We start from the raw sequence: 13,788 nt of genomic DNA, 5'->3' as shown, positions 1-13,788 counted from the left end.
GCTCTGTCTCTGTCGAGAACTCCACCGTCGACCGCGGACGGTTACTCAGCTGCTATGGAATCGAGAGTGCTCTGCTAACACAATAGTACCTGTATCTGGTACAATTAAATGATTTGGGTTTCATGCCGTAAGGCGTAGAGTTTACTGCTATTCGATCTGAGTTACACAAGGGTAATGCGCGTCAGCTACACAGATACTCTGTCCGATCTGGGAGACGAAACGAGAGGTTGCCGCCGGGGACTTTTCGATATCCTAGCCAGTGACATGGACATTCCGAGATCTCGAACTTACCCGTTCGTATGGTGCGCCACCTCGGTATGATCATAGTAACATTGGTGCAAATTTCCGCGGTTGCAGACCACCGATTAATGCCAGGAAATATCACCTTTCTCTTAGAGTGTAACTGATGTTGAATAACGTGAAGAAGTTACAAAACAACTGAAGCTGCGTTCCGCGTTATCAACGCTACAATGGAAATCACAGGAATCCCCGAGGCCTCTGAACATGGCTGTCAGGTGAGTAAGAACACTAGTGTGCGGCAATGCACGGAGAAACCGTGGCAGTTGATTGTGCCGTGTTCTAAAAACGTCAGATAATCTGACTGGTCGTGCGCAGGTGTAAAGTCTGCAACTAGGGCTTGCACTGCATCTGTGTCTCGGTTTCTCCTTCTTTAGAGGAGCTTTTCATCTGCATGTCGATTTTTCCCGTTTTCCCGACGAACTTCATTGTGCAAATAGAGCCTTGCCTTGTGACGACACACGAAGCCGAAAAAGCTAGAACGTCCCCACAAGCGCGAGAAGACGGAGAAATTGATGGCTGAGCAGAACGGTCCCCCCTCAAAGACCAGAGCAGTAAGACACTGCTTCAAATCCTATCGAACTGAAACAAGCTGTGACACTAGGTAGACCAGCAGAGCGACGAGCACCGAAGGAGCTGTAGCGCCGGTTTTCACAAAGGTTCTCAAGTGCAAAGAATGGGGGTTTCAAAGCAAGACTTTAGGGCTGACGACCCAGCGAAAGCGGCAGATGCGTCTTGCATCCCCGCACTGTATCAACAGACGTGGAAAACTGTTTGGCTTCTTAGGCACCTAAGACTTCGTCTTCGGCTTCGAAGCGGACGTGGGACCTGCAAGAAAAACAGGGCACACGAAAAAACTTGAATTCTTCTCTCTGTCGCGGAACAGCGTTTCCTTCGGAGACAGTTAAGGCTCTCAAGTGGTGTTTCTGCCTCTTCTCAAATCGCCGAAACCCACAAAGTCGCCGAATTTCAAAGCGAGGTGACCGCCACCTGAAGCGACAGCAACGCTTTCTGAATACCGAGATCAGCCTTGTCTGTGTCAATCTATTCATTCCGGTGGTTCCTATGCCTCATTCGTTCTTCACCAATTGCGCCCTTCAGACTCTCGCGGACCCCTCGCCTCGACAGTACTCGAGAGGTTTGTCTCTTACAGAAGGAACGTTTCTGAGGGTTGTATGTTGGTGACGGCGATTCTGTCGTCGCTCGCTCGGTGTCGGGAGATGACTGTCGGTACAGTGCACAATTGCAAGAACAACGTCGAGTTCAGGCTTGGGTGTGCAGATGTGTAGGCTCTCCGAAACACATCGACGCAGAAGTACCTCTGTGTTCATCGGCCCGCTCAGAACATGTAGCGGAGACAAATTCCTCTGTTCGCTGCTCTGTCGACGCGCACAGAGACGAAGCGTTTTTCTGGAAAAAGATAGCCTCTTCTCGTGGATGAGTGAGCTCGCAATCAAATTGGTGTTCCAGGAAAACAATCGCACTGCAGTGAACCTCTCTCTTACTTTGAGAAATTTTGGTTTGGCGGCGATCCCAAATTTGCAACACCAAGCCTCTCTCCTTTTCGCCGTCGAACTCTGCGCCCCGGGGTTGAAGCCTGATCCAACCAATACACGACAAGAGACGAAATTTGGCTAGTCGAAACATGTCGATGCCATCGCTGAGAGCCGCTCCTTCTTCTTGGTGTCTCACCCTCCCAGCAAAGAAAAAAGTGACTGAGAATGTTCCACGTTTCGAGTTGTGCCCTTCGCATGCAGTCGCACATAAACGCAAATTCGTAGATGGGTACAAGATGAATTTGTAAAGCTGGCTGAGGATGCTGTTTGTCGTTTCCTTTCGTGCTCCGTGAAGGCCTTTCCAAAGACGCACAGAGGGTTGAAAAGAATCAAGTTGGCGATGTCGAAGAAACTCTCGGGCAGGTCAGACAGCTCTTCCTTCATTTTTTCCTCCCGGGAAAGCGTTTGTTTCAGTTGCTCTGAAAAGACACAGGAAAGCCAGACAGGCATCAACATGCGCAGATTGGCCTCCCCCACGTACACACATATATACGTAGTTTCTCTTCCAGAAAAAGACAGAGAGAAAATGCTTTCCTCCCGTTGTCTCTTCTGCTTTTTGCTTGCCCTCATTCGCTGTCTTTTTCTCTCGTTATCTGTGGCTTTCCGCTTCTTCTCTTGAACCGTCCCCGTTTTCCTCACCGAAGCACCCCTCTCCGTCTAACGACACCTGCATCAGCGTTCCGGAGCTCAGGCCTCACCAGCAGTCAAGAATCTCGGAAGATACACATCGGCGAGTCTGCGGCGGTAGAGCACTTGCGCGCACCAAGCAGGGAGGAGAAGAAGTTGGCCGGGCGCCACTTCCTCCAACTCAAAGCCCTCTACTGCTTGCAAGTCGAGGGAAGGAAGCGGCATAATCAACTGACAAGGAATGACGCAGAGCGAAGACGCCCTAAACATGAGCAGAGAATCCAAGGCGCTGCCGAACGCGCTCCGTCGTCTCGCCAAGAACTCCGTGGACCTGCGGGAAAAGGAGGAAAGAGAGGCGAACAGAACGTGAGAGAGGGCGTTCAACAGGGCCTGTAAGAGCGCAGCAGACTCCTGACCGAGTCCATACGAACATCGAGACAGATGAATACCTTTCCCTTGCGCGTGTGTAGAACACACATGCATATCTGATGACGTACGACGCACGCGCTGCGCCGAGGGAATTCCGGAAACTGAGGGTGGGCATTTGGCGGCCAGCATTGCCATAGACTCTGCGAGTCCATCAGCATCCGCAAGTCACGAACAAATACACGTACAAACAGAAGAAAATATGTTGCGGACGGCGAGAAACGTATCTCGGTTTGTGCAGGGCAAGATTCTCCGGCGATGCAAGAGGCGACAGGCGTCGCCTATTCGACGCCGCAGCCACCCCGCTCACTTCACGACCTTTTAAAACCGATTTTCAGCAAGAACCGACCCACGCGCGTCATTAGATTTGCGCATGTGTGGGTACAAGTGCGCAGTCTGTCTTCAAACACACGCAAAAAACGTTCACATGTAAACTTGTAGGAGTCGATAGCTGACCTTCTCAGCGGCCAGACTTCGAGGTCAAGGGAAGACTCTTGGGAGCGGTCGCCGAAACGTCCACCTTGAATAATTTTCTCGATGAGGCCAGCGGCCGTCTCCTTTCGAACGAGAGTGGCGCCACGCAGTTCCTGGTGGCCGACGAAGACCGCGCGTTCGCCTCCGTTTTTCCGCGGGAGCACGAGGAAGCCGCAGCCCTCTCTGTTGTCGCGGTCCTCCTCCTGAGAGAGGGGAAGCGGAGACTTGTACGAGCTGCCCTCGTAGGAACAGAGGAGGCGCAGCACACCTCGAAGACGATCGAAGGAAGCCTGGTGGATTCCATTCGTCACGCCGGTCGGCACTCGCTGCGACTGCTCCAGCTCCCACTGTACACACAACGCAGAAGTGCACTGGAGAGGTAAACTACTCAGAAGCGCGGAGGACCAGCGGAGATACGAAAAAGCGTTCTTCGGACTGCTGAGAAAGAAGAAGTGCGACGAGAGATTCAAAAAAGCCAGCGAGTCTGTCAAGACCCAGGATTCAAGAGCACTCAGAAAACGAGGAGAACGAAAACGCACGCGGGAAGGCGAGGTGGCTGAAGACAAAAGAATGGGGGAACTTTGTAACGAAAGAGACGTCTCGAAACGAGCAAAGCGACGCATGTAGGGCCTGCAGCGGAGGATGCTACCCAGGCGCTGGATTTCCTCGGAAAGGTTGCTTAACTTTTCAACGCGTCTGCTGCGCATGTAGCCGCAGTGAAAATCGGAAAGCAGGGGCTTCAGAGTCACCGCAGACGACAAGAGCGAGAGAAGATGCGCCGATGTCAGTTCAGGCTGTTTCTTTTTGAGAGTCCAGAAGGAAGGGGAGAGCCACGAGTCGACACGGGCAATAACGCGCATTTTTCACCGGCAATCAGGAGACAAGTAAATGCATGCGAATGGAGCCGTACACAAGCGGCAAGGTTGCCCACATACAAAGTGTGTGCATCCAGTTGCGACGCAGGTGCCAGGCCAGTACGAATCTGATCCATGTTCCGTACGGATTACGTACACATATATGAATATACAAACAAAATACAAACATATATGGCAGGATGTGCTGTATTTTATGAAATTTGTTTGGAAGGAAAGGTAAAACTGGAGTAGAAAGCGGCGGAGGAAGCCCAGACGAGCCACCTGAAAGAAACCAGAGACAGGGCCGCATGTAGAGAACACAGAAAAAACCTACTTCCAGGACTGAGTCGAGATGGCGTTGAAGCTGGTCATCAGCGAGCAAGTGGAAGCCGAGATTGCAAAGATGAGCAGCCCCTCTCTGCAAAGCACACAAGACACCGAGCTCGCCAAGACAGAGGTGCATGCATGCGTGTGTCTGGATAAAATCGTCGATTTTCCAAGAAATCGGCAAGCGACTGTTTTTCATTTCGTATTCGGCTCCAGACGAAAAGCTCTGGCTCTTGAGACGATTCCCCACAGACGTATGTTTATTAATTCTGCACCAGTGGAATACCAAGTTGTATATCAACGGAATACGGCAGACGCGTTTTCTGTAGACAGTTGTTGAACCTACGCTTGCCGTGCCAGGGCTTCTCTGTCTACCTGGATACCTCCGCGTGCGCCTACTTCTATCCATGCATGCGATTAGCCTATTGCGCGCCTGTAAGCCGAAGCCTCTTGGGCTGTGCTCCCTCGACTTCGACAGAGACCCCCGCGACGCCGGTGGCCCCGCTTCCCCTGTGAAAGAGCACAAGCTGCTCGTTCTCTCGCGAGCATCTATCTATCACCAGGAGTCACTGAAGAAGGCTGCTCGGGTCTTTTTCCGTCTCTGCGGTGCGTCGCGCGCTCCTTACTGCAGGCAGCTCGACGAGGACAGGAAAGCAGTCGTCTATCGATCGTTCCGGTGCGCGCGCCTCCTCGAGAACGACGTCTACAGGCGTTGCGGGGGGAGTGTCTCTTCCACCCCTGGCTTTGTCGTGGGAGGAGACAGTTCCGTCCCTGTCTCCTCTCACGCTCCCACTGCTCGCAACGGACCTAAACTCGTGCCGCGCCCGACTGCTCCTGTCTGTCTCCTCGCGTCCGCGCTGCGGAGTCGCAGCGTCGGAGTGCACACCCGAAGACTGAGAGAAGGCAGAGCCTCCCAGCCCCGAGAGGGAAGAGGGCAAGTGCGAGGCCCCGCTGGAGCTTTGGCTGCTCGGCGCACTGTCTCCGTCCTCGCTCGGACGTCGGCGCCGCCGCTGGAGTCCAAAGGACGCGCCGGCGCCGGGGCGGCCGGCGGACCGGCTCACGCTGCCCCGCCGGTGACTAGACTGTGATTGCGACGAAGAAGACTGAGAAGACTGAGAAGAATCTGGCTGCGAGGAAGAGGCGCGCGGTGTGTCGCTTCTAGAGCCAGCGGTATGACGAGAAAAGCCGCGGTCATGCGAGCTTCGGGGGGTCGGCTGGAACGCTCCGCCTGTAGCTCGCTGCGAAGAGACACTCCCGCGTCGGCTGTCCTGAAAGAAGAGGGAAGAAGACTGGTTCTGGTTCCGCTTTTTCCGCCCCGCCAAAAAGGCGAGAGGATCCTCCCCACTCGTGCTGCGTTTCATGGCGAGCAACCGAAGGAAAGAGCAAGGGAGCGCCTGAAAGTCCGCATGCGCGCCCCTCTGCGACAGGTCGGTGCGCGAACGACGCCGGGGCTACTCGGGTGTACGTACGCCGCAACCTGCATCGCCGCCCAACGCCTGGTTTCCGCAACCCGCGCAGGAAAACGGTCTTTACCGTCTCCTCGCGCAAGGTCCGCACAGCTAGTTCTTCATCCGTTTCAAATGGTCTCGCAGGGCGAAGGAACGTCGGCAGGTGGAGTTGGATCGACTCACAGCGAGCATGTGTGTCTCTTGTTGCGGCTTTCCGCTGAAAGACAAGTCAGCTTTCTAGCTCCCCTGCTGGCGTCTAGGCCCCGAGAGGCTCTGCGGCACCGACTCTCTAATTGAGAGAGACGAACCAAAGTATGAAATCGGACGCGAGACTCGAAAGACACAATTCGGTCTGCACTGCCCTCTAACGTCTCTTGACATATCGTTTATCCGGGAATTTTAGAGAAAGCAATTATCTTCAAACGTGAGGGTCGAGACAGCCCCCTCTGGTGCGGATCCTTCGATCTCTAAGTAAGCAACCAGGAACGAAGTCTCGATTCTCTTGCCTCTCTGTTTGCGATGAAGAAAGAAGGAAACCGAGTTGGGGTAGACAGTGGAAAACTCTTGAGAACGACTGACAGAGTTTAGGAGAAGACGGTGGGTGAAAACACGACGGTTCTCTGAAGACAGTAAAGCACATTCTCAGGAAGTTCAGTGACAGCGGAAGTTAGTCACGAGACGATGGGCAAGACGGCGCGTTGACGCCTGTCCGACAGGCGCACTTTTTCCTGAAAAATAGGTCTCCAGTTTTTCTTGGCGGGAAACGGTGACGGCTGCTCGAACACTAGAGAGCACGGTATTTTGAATTCTTTGCCCCTCACGTGAAAACACAAATTGTTTCGGCAGAGAGGCGGCTAGTGAGCTTGACCAGTGCCTTTGGAGCCCTGGATTCAACTGGCAGGACAAACGCCGAAGGGAGGGTGAACAGAAAGGATTGTACTCGAGAAACTCACAGTGTATGCGTGCGTGAAGAGGACTCATAATAAGTGTATCTCATAGTTCGTTTCGTCGCCTGCGCAATATGGAAGGGCGAGTGCAGAGTTCGCGGGGAGACGAGGGCGGTCGCCTCCGACTTTTTAGTGACCTCTACCTGTTTTCCGAACTTGAATTTCAAAAGACAACTCTGGAGCAAAACAACAGGCTGCAGGCGAATGTGCCTGCAGTAGACGCATTTGCGCAGGCGAGACGAGAGAAGGCAGCAGACAGACGGGAGACTGTGGGCTGGAGGGCGGAAGGACGAGAAGGATTCACGTCGAGAAAAAGACAAACGCACGCGTTCCCCGGTTTACACTTCCGTTTCTCCAGTTTCGGAAGCGAGCTCAGAAAAACTATTCTACGCGGAACCCGGGGGGTGGTGGTTCGGAAGCCAGCGGTGAACGAGGGGGGTTGTGTGACTTTTTAACTACTTCTAGGCAGGCAAAACGCAAGACAAAGCGGAAGGCAAACGATCCTAGAAAAAACGAGTGTCGAAGAGGTGTGGAAGCCGAAACCGCGAGGCGGCTTTCGAAACAGAGAAAAGTTTGAAAGAACGCCCTCGCCGCGTGGAGGGTGACCGGCAACGAACGTGGAAGAAGACATAGAAGACCCCCCTTCATCTAGATGACGTTGCTTCTCCTCGCTTCCTCGTCGGCGAAAACCTGGGTGTGCATGCACGACGTGTGATCCAAACACGAACGACCCCTCCAGAAGACACTCCGGACACGCCTGTCTTTGGACTTTTTTGCCAGTCCAGCACGCGCTTTACGATCGTACAATTCCTCAAAGAAACACGAATTTCTGGTGTGCGAGAAGCGAGGGAAATCTCCCGCCAGAACCGTTGCTCGACCAGCTCACCAAGCAGCCGGCCTAAAGGTGTGTGCCGCTCTGCACGCCTAGAGCCCTCACTGGGAACGTCCCTTTTCTCTTCAGCCAACAGTCGCGAAAAACGGCCTAAAAGGAACGATCTTGCTACCAAAGGTCCACAGAAGGGAGGGATTCAGGAGCCAGTTCCGCTGAAGTCCTGCGCAGTGAAGAATGCGTCTACTCGCACAGCCTATCTTGTAGAAGGTTGGAGGAACCCTCGACTCGGAAATTTACCATCTCGAAAATCGTTTGTGTTGTTTTTCTCCACTAGGGTCATGGAGTAGAGCATCAATCCAGTGGGTTGGAGATGTCTGCTGCACTTTTCCGAAAGACAGCACGGTTCTACGAGCTGGGAAAGTGTTGCTGTCGTTTGCACACGTCGAAAGATCCACGCAGGCATCCTAGCTCCTTTTCACGTCTTGGAGAGACCACACAACTCAGGTGCACTCTGCGTCGTACGGCAAGTGTCGTCTCGCTCTGAACGGCGTCAGCCTAATTTATTTCTGTGAAGTGATGTCGTTTGGGGGTGCCAGAAGCTGCAGTATCCAGTTCGAGTTGACATCATCAACAAAGACTGATATGCTTTTTCCTGGACGTCAACAATGGCGACAGCGATCCAAGTACCCCATAGTTGTCGTTCAGCACTTCCTCTAGGCAATGATTTCGAGGGGGATGACGAGGGAACGTAGTGCAGTTTCATTTTGTGAAAACTGCACAGCCTCAGGCGTCTCTCAAAGGAGCACTTTGCCTACATCGTCACGCTCGCACAAGCACCCTGGTACAGAATCGAACGTCGCTGTTTGCCGTCCTGGTGGCCGGAGAACATTGGTATTTATGGAATGAAGTAGAGAGAGCCTCCCACCAGAAAGTAACACTGCGAAGGCGAATTTCTATCGTACGAGCAAAGATATGCGGTTGTAGCCCGTCAAAGTCCAACACACATGTCACACACCCTTCTGTTTGTTTCCTGCTACGAGTTCATCTAATAGCGCAAGCTTGTCCGGCGCACATGTCTTGTCCAGCGCGATGGAAAAATTCTGTGCATCGGACACCATTCGCAGTCTTGTACGAACGGCGCGATTTCTCTGGATCTAGTCAACAGTCTTCATTGTCATTTACTTGCACACAAAGAGTTGTCAACAGGCAACGAGCTGCCCAGAGAAAGTTATATCGTAGAGACGGCGACAAACCATGTCAGCCTGTCCCTGGATTATGACATGCGATGTTGTTATGTTGAAAGAATCTAAAGACCTCTACTGACGGCAGGTTTCTTCACATTTACACTGATAAATTTCGATGGGTGCAGTTCTCCATTAATGTAAAAGAATACTTCCTTTTATTGACGGCAGAGTTTTCAATCAGTCCGGCCAGGGGCGGTTTCTCCCCCCCAAACCCAAGGGCATATTTTTCCCTTGCGTCTGGTGCGGAGCGTGTCGCAGCTTGGAATAGTGAAAGACGTCATCCCAAAAACGACACCTGTTCATTTTTCGGAGAACGCCACCCGGAACCCCGGTTTCAGGGAAGTACCGCACATCCGTTACCTGCCTTTCTTTGTGCCGTAAGCAAAGACTGGGGAAGGACTGAGCACACTCTGCGTGTTTGTCCCCACACAAAGTTGACGTTCGTTGCGACATCGACTGCAGGTCCAGTAGCTGGTCCATAACAGGTTCGTGTCAGGAAAGTCGCCTTTTTGATACCTCTCTTTGTACGTTATTGGTGGTCTCTCTAGAACGTTAGCGGGATCGAGAACGAGACAGTGATCTACGCGGTTCCGGGCGATCTACGGGACTAGAATACGCGGCGAAAACGGTGGCTCCGTCCATTTTGCTTAAGGCGGATCTGTCGCTGGTAGAGCGCCTTGCACCAAGGCGCTACTCAAAAATGCGCTGACCACAGTTAGAAAGTCCCCGGCTGGTGACTTTTTGGATCCGACCGCGCCAGGGTGTCAGAGTGCCGAACGAGGTGCGATGCATTTGGCGCACATCGAGAAGGAGAACACAGATTGTGTTTTTTTTTTATCTCTTGGAGCACATTCCAGTCTTTCGTATCTGCCTTCCGTTGATTTCTCTCTCCCCTTGTCCGCGGTGACTGCACGATGCCTCACCGACGGAGTCAACCTTGGCGAAAACGCGCCGTCCGCACTGCGGCCACGGTGGCGGCGGCGCTCCTGTTTGGTCCACTTGGAGCTGAGGCACACATCTACTCGTAAGCGACCTAGCATCTTCTTTTCTGCAATTCCCTGGGAGTGTACGGCCACTCGGCTTTCGGAACTTCGCCTAGCGGAGGCCAAAGCCAGTTCCTGGTTTCAAGTAGGGGAGGGGTCTTTGCAGCGATCGCAATCGCAGTCGCCGTCTCGTCGCCGGCTGGGGCGCGTCGTCTCCATACTCCTCTTTCTGCGATTCCAGAAAAATGCTTGACATTACACTCATAGCATGGCTTCAAACGAATCCCAAAGTTGAGGCAAGCGTTCTGGGGGTGTGCTATCGCTGGGAACAGTGGTTAGTCGCGACGCAGACCAGTGCAGGATCGTAGTGGCAGAGTACGTGTCCTCGAGCATGGCTTTTCGCCAGCTGCACTCTGCGCTGTTTAAAAAAAAAACCTTTTCAGGGGAGGTCACCAATGAAGACGCGCTCTTTCAACCAGGCTGAACTGAAACGTGAAAGAGTTGACGTGAGAAAATGCGAAAAAAACGACACAGTATCCTGCGCTGGTGTGTCGTTTTGCAGCGAGGGCCTAGAACTCCGACGGCAGGATATGGACATGACGCCATTTGTTGAAGACAACGCCGAGGCTCGTAAGATTGTCGTCACTTTTTGGAGTATGGTTACCTCCCAGTAGCAGACTGATGCCCCTAAATTTGCTCCCTCGGTTGTAGATCATTCGTTGGGTGCGACTGTGAGACGGAGGAGAGCACTTCTTGCCCACCGTAGGCTGCGTCAGTTCAGGTGAAGTTTTTCTAAAGCGGAGGAAGGCCGCCTGGGCTAGGAATGTACTTCTTCGCCGCGTGATGTGTGTGTTACAGATGTCTGTTATGAGCCAGACGTGGAGTATGTGGACCACACCAACTTGGCAATCGAAGGAGGTCACGTTCACTCTCCGTCATCATGCCAAGATTTATGCCAGCGCTACCAAGACTGCTACTTTTGGACGTGGAACTCAGTTAAGAAGGACTGCTACTTAAAGAACTCCACAGCGCTTTTCAGCCGGCAGAAGAATTACGACACACGAAATAAAATTAGCGGACCAAAATGGTGTATGATGCCGCATCCTCTGCGGTGCTACGAAGTCGACGTCTCTTATGAAGGATACGACATCATCAAAAATCCCCTAACGAACATCCGGAGTGTTCTTGACTGCCACCGAGCCTGCGTTGAATTGGAAGACTGCCGCTACTGGACATGGACTGCGGATTCGATGGAGTGTCAACTGAAGAGTGCGAACGCTCTCCGGGCCTGGCGCCGATCGTTCGACACCATCGGGAAAATCTCAGGAATGAAGAACTGCGGTGGGTTCTCAAGCTAGAGGAATGCTTCGGTCTGTCGTAAAGCTAAACCCTTTCTGCCACCGCATTCGTGTTTTTTGTGGGAATCACATTTGCACGTTCACACCGCCACTGCCGCTGCAACGGGAATCTAAGCACAACACATCACTGCAGTACTCATCGCCTCCATTCCGTAAACAGAGAGTTGTCGCTGACAGCTCAGTCGAAAGGATGTCTACAACTTTCCCTGTCCGTTAGTACCGCTCTGCAGTACTGTAGTACCAATATGTAGCTCGTCCTGACCTTCTTCTCTGAGACTGGCGCATCCCTCTTATAAACTTTCTAAATGGTGGAGTGAAGAGACATCAGCCGCGCCTGGCAGAGAATAGCGGCACCACGTGTTATTTCCTGTCGACACACGTTTCTCTGCTGTCAGGGGATACCAGTACGAACAAGGTTAAGCGATGTCGTGATGATGTGGCGGCATCGGCGCTGAGTTGTGGCACGAGCATCAGGATCGTTTTGCTTGCCTTCTTTGTCAGCGTGTTGAGTGCCTGTGTAGCCGGTTAGATCTGCGTGTAGAAGAGTGCGAGACGTTTTCGGTGTTCCTTGTTCTGTCTCTACTCGACAGGCGTCTGCACGGAACTCGGTACGGACTACTACGGGCATGACGTACGACGCGTGGAGACGAAGAGCATTGTCAGTTCAGAGCAGTGCCGGGACTTGTGTATCAAGGACGCCAATTGCTTCTTTTGGACATGGGCGTCGGACTGGAAAAACTGCTACCTGAAAGGGCCCGACGCGTTGGAAGCGTGGCGCCGGGATAATTCGACGCGATCTCTTGTCTCCGGGTCGAAGTTCTGCCCCATGGACCGTGACCTTCGTCTTGCTTCTCTATCGCAAAGCCCGTTCATGTATCCTGCCTTCTATATTCATAACCCCCCTCCATGCTATGAGATCGGAGTCGATTACGCTGGACACGACCTCGAGACAGTCGATGATGAGAAAGTGCTCTCTGTCCAGGACTGCCAGCAGCAATGCCAAACACGGGAGGGCTGCGTCTACTTTACTTTCGACACAGTTAGCAAAGTTTGCTACCTGAAGGGTGGGGGGGCGCTCCACGACTGGACGAAGAACGAGACTACGGAGAAGTTGATCTCGGGGCCGAAGGACTGCTCCTGCTCCGGGCTTCATTAGCTTCACGACACTCTGGGTTGTCAGACTCGCGCGAACTGTAGAGCAGTTCTCTCTCCGTCCGAGGTCTTACATTTATTCGTTTTTCGAAGCCTTGCTATTGCATCGGTTTCTCCCTGTTTCCTGTTAATTTGCCCGTAAAAGTTTTGCACAACCAAGGCGTTCAAAGCAAAACAGAGGGTTGTCCCACAGTTGGCACGGGCGTCGCAGGATGCTAAGCTGCCCGTGTGGCTCCCGGAATTTCTGTTAGAGATTTTTTTTTGTGACCTTGTTCTGCCCGCAAACAAACCAATCTCCTTCGAGATTGAAGAAATATCCGGGCTCGGGGATGAAGCCTCTGAGCCAATGCTAACCACATGCATTTGCAGGCTCCGTAGTAGCAACGTACCGAGTCGCATTTACCAACTTTCCAACATTTCACTTCACACACACACACAAATACAGACGACCGGCACCGACCCAGCTGGTACCAACCTCTTGCGGACGCGAGAAGCACTCTTTCATTTGTAATAGTAAAGAACACCTGACCACTCGACATCAACTACACCAGCTGTCTCGGCTGGAGCATTGGTTTCGGCACAGAAGAAAAAGTACCCGAGAGGAGCAGATGCCCACAAGTTTATCTGATCGTAGACGTACACAGGCCTCAGAATGGCACATGCCCCTTCACGCAAAAGTACCGAACGAATCCGAAACCTTTAATGGTGCGTAACAAAACAAAGAACGTGGTTCCGCGCAACTAAACAGCCTTGTCCCCTTATAGACAGACGGGAAGAGGCCAATTTCGCGGCAGCTCCCAACAGTTCGAACGCTCGACATTTGCTGCAGGCTGGCGTGCAACAAAACCGAGCACTTCTGCCCGTTACGCCCTGAGCGCTGGGCCAGTTGACCTTCGAAAATGACGTCTCAAGAGTTCTGTGTTCCTACCTACAGACCTGGCTCTTTCAAAGGCTTCTTCTCTAAATGATGTGGATCCAGAGAGGCGTCTACGGATCCCGCAGCCAAGCACGTTTCGCCGCAAATGCTTCAAACCCAAGCTGCACTTTTGAACTTGTGGTTACCGATGTTTCTGCCTCTTTGAACGCTAGGAATGCAAAATTGTGAGAGGAAAAGTGCATCATTGAAGGGAGCTTTGCTCAGCCGATTCGAATTGCACACACGCAACTTCACTGCCTCCCGTTTAGTCCCTCGTGCCAATGTGTGTAGCCTTTCCTATGTTCCTCAGCATAACAGCTGTCTAAAGATATCGTGCGTTAATGGAA

General features: G+C 52.7%; 2 protein-coding genes across 2 annotated transcripts; one reads left to right on the top strand and one right to left on the bottom strand.

The window, feature by feature from the left end:
• Positions 1-676: 676 nt before the first annotated feature.
• TGME49_286140 (hypothetical protein) lies at positions 677-7,413 on the bottom strand. Its single transcript, XM_018781975.1, has 8 exons — positions 5,188-7,413; positions 4,569-4,652; positions 3,363-3,727; positions 2,552-2,811; positions 2,167-2,272; positions 1,803-1,894; positions 1,449-1,521; positions 677-1,125 (listed from the first exon to the last, which is right to left on the bottom strand). Exons 1-8 carry the CDS (start codon positions 5,920-5,922, stop codon positions 1,080-1,082), a joined length of 1,761 nt encoding a protein of 586 aa, XP_018637791.1. The 5' UTR covers positions 5,923-7,413; the 3' UTR covers positions 677-1,079.
• Positions 7,414-9,645: 2,232 nt separating this feature from the next.
• Positions 9,646-12,770, top strand: TGME49_286150 (PAN/Apple domain-containing protein). Its single transcript, XM_018781976.1, has 3 exons — positions 9,646-10,645; positions 10,874-11,356; positions 11,964-12,770. The coding sequence occupies exons 1-3, from the start codon at positions 10,471-10,473 to the stop codon at positions 12,527-12,529; spliced, it is 1,224 nt and encodes a 407-aa protein (XP_018637790.1). The 5' UTR covers positions 9,646-10,470; the 3' UTR covers positions 12,530-12,770.
• Positions 12,771-13,788: the final 1,018 nt, after the last annotated feature.

Source organism: Toxoplasma gondii, chromosome V (assembly GCF_000006565.2).
Source record: "Toxoplasma gondii ME49 chromosome V, whole genome shotgun sequence".
NCBI lineage: Eukaryota > Apicomplexa > Conoidasida > Eucoccidiorida > Sarcocystidae > Toxoplasma > Toxoplasma gondii.
The sequence above is the reverse complement of the archived record's forward strand: the minus strand, read 5'-3'. Positions and strand labels throughout refer to the sequence as shown.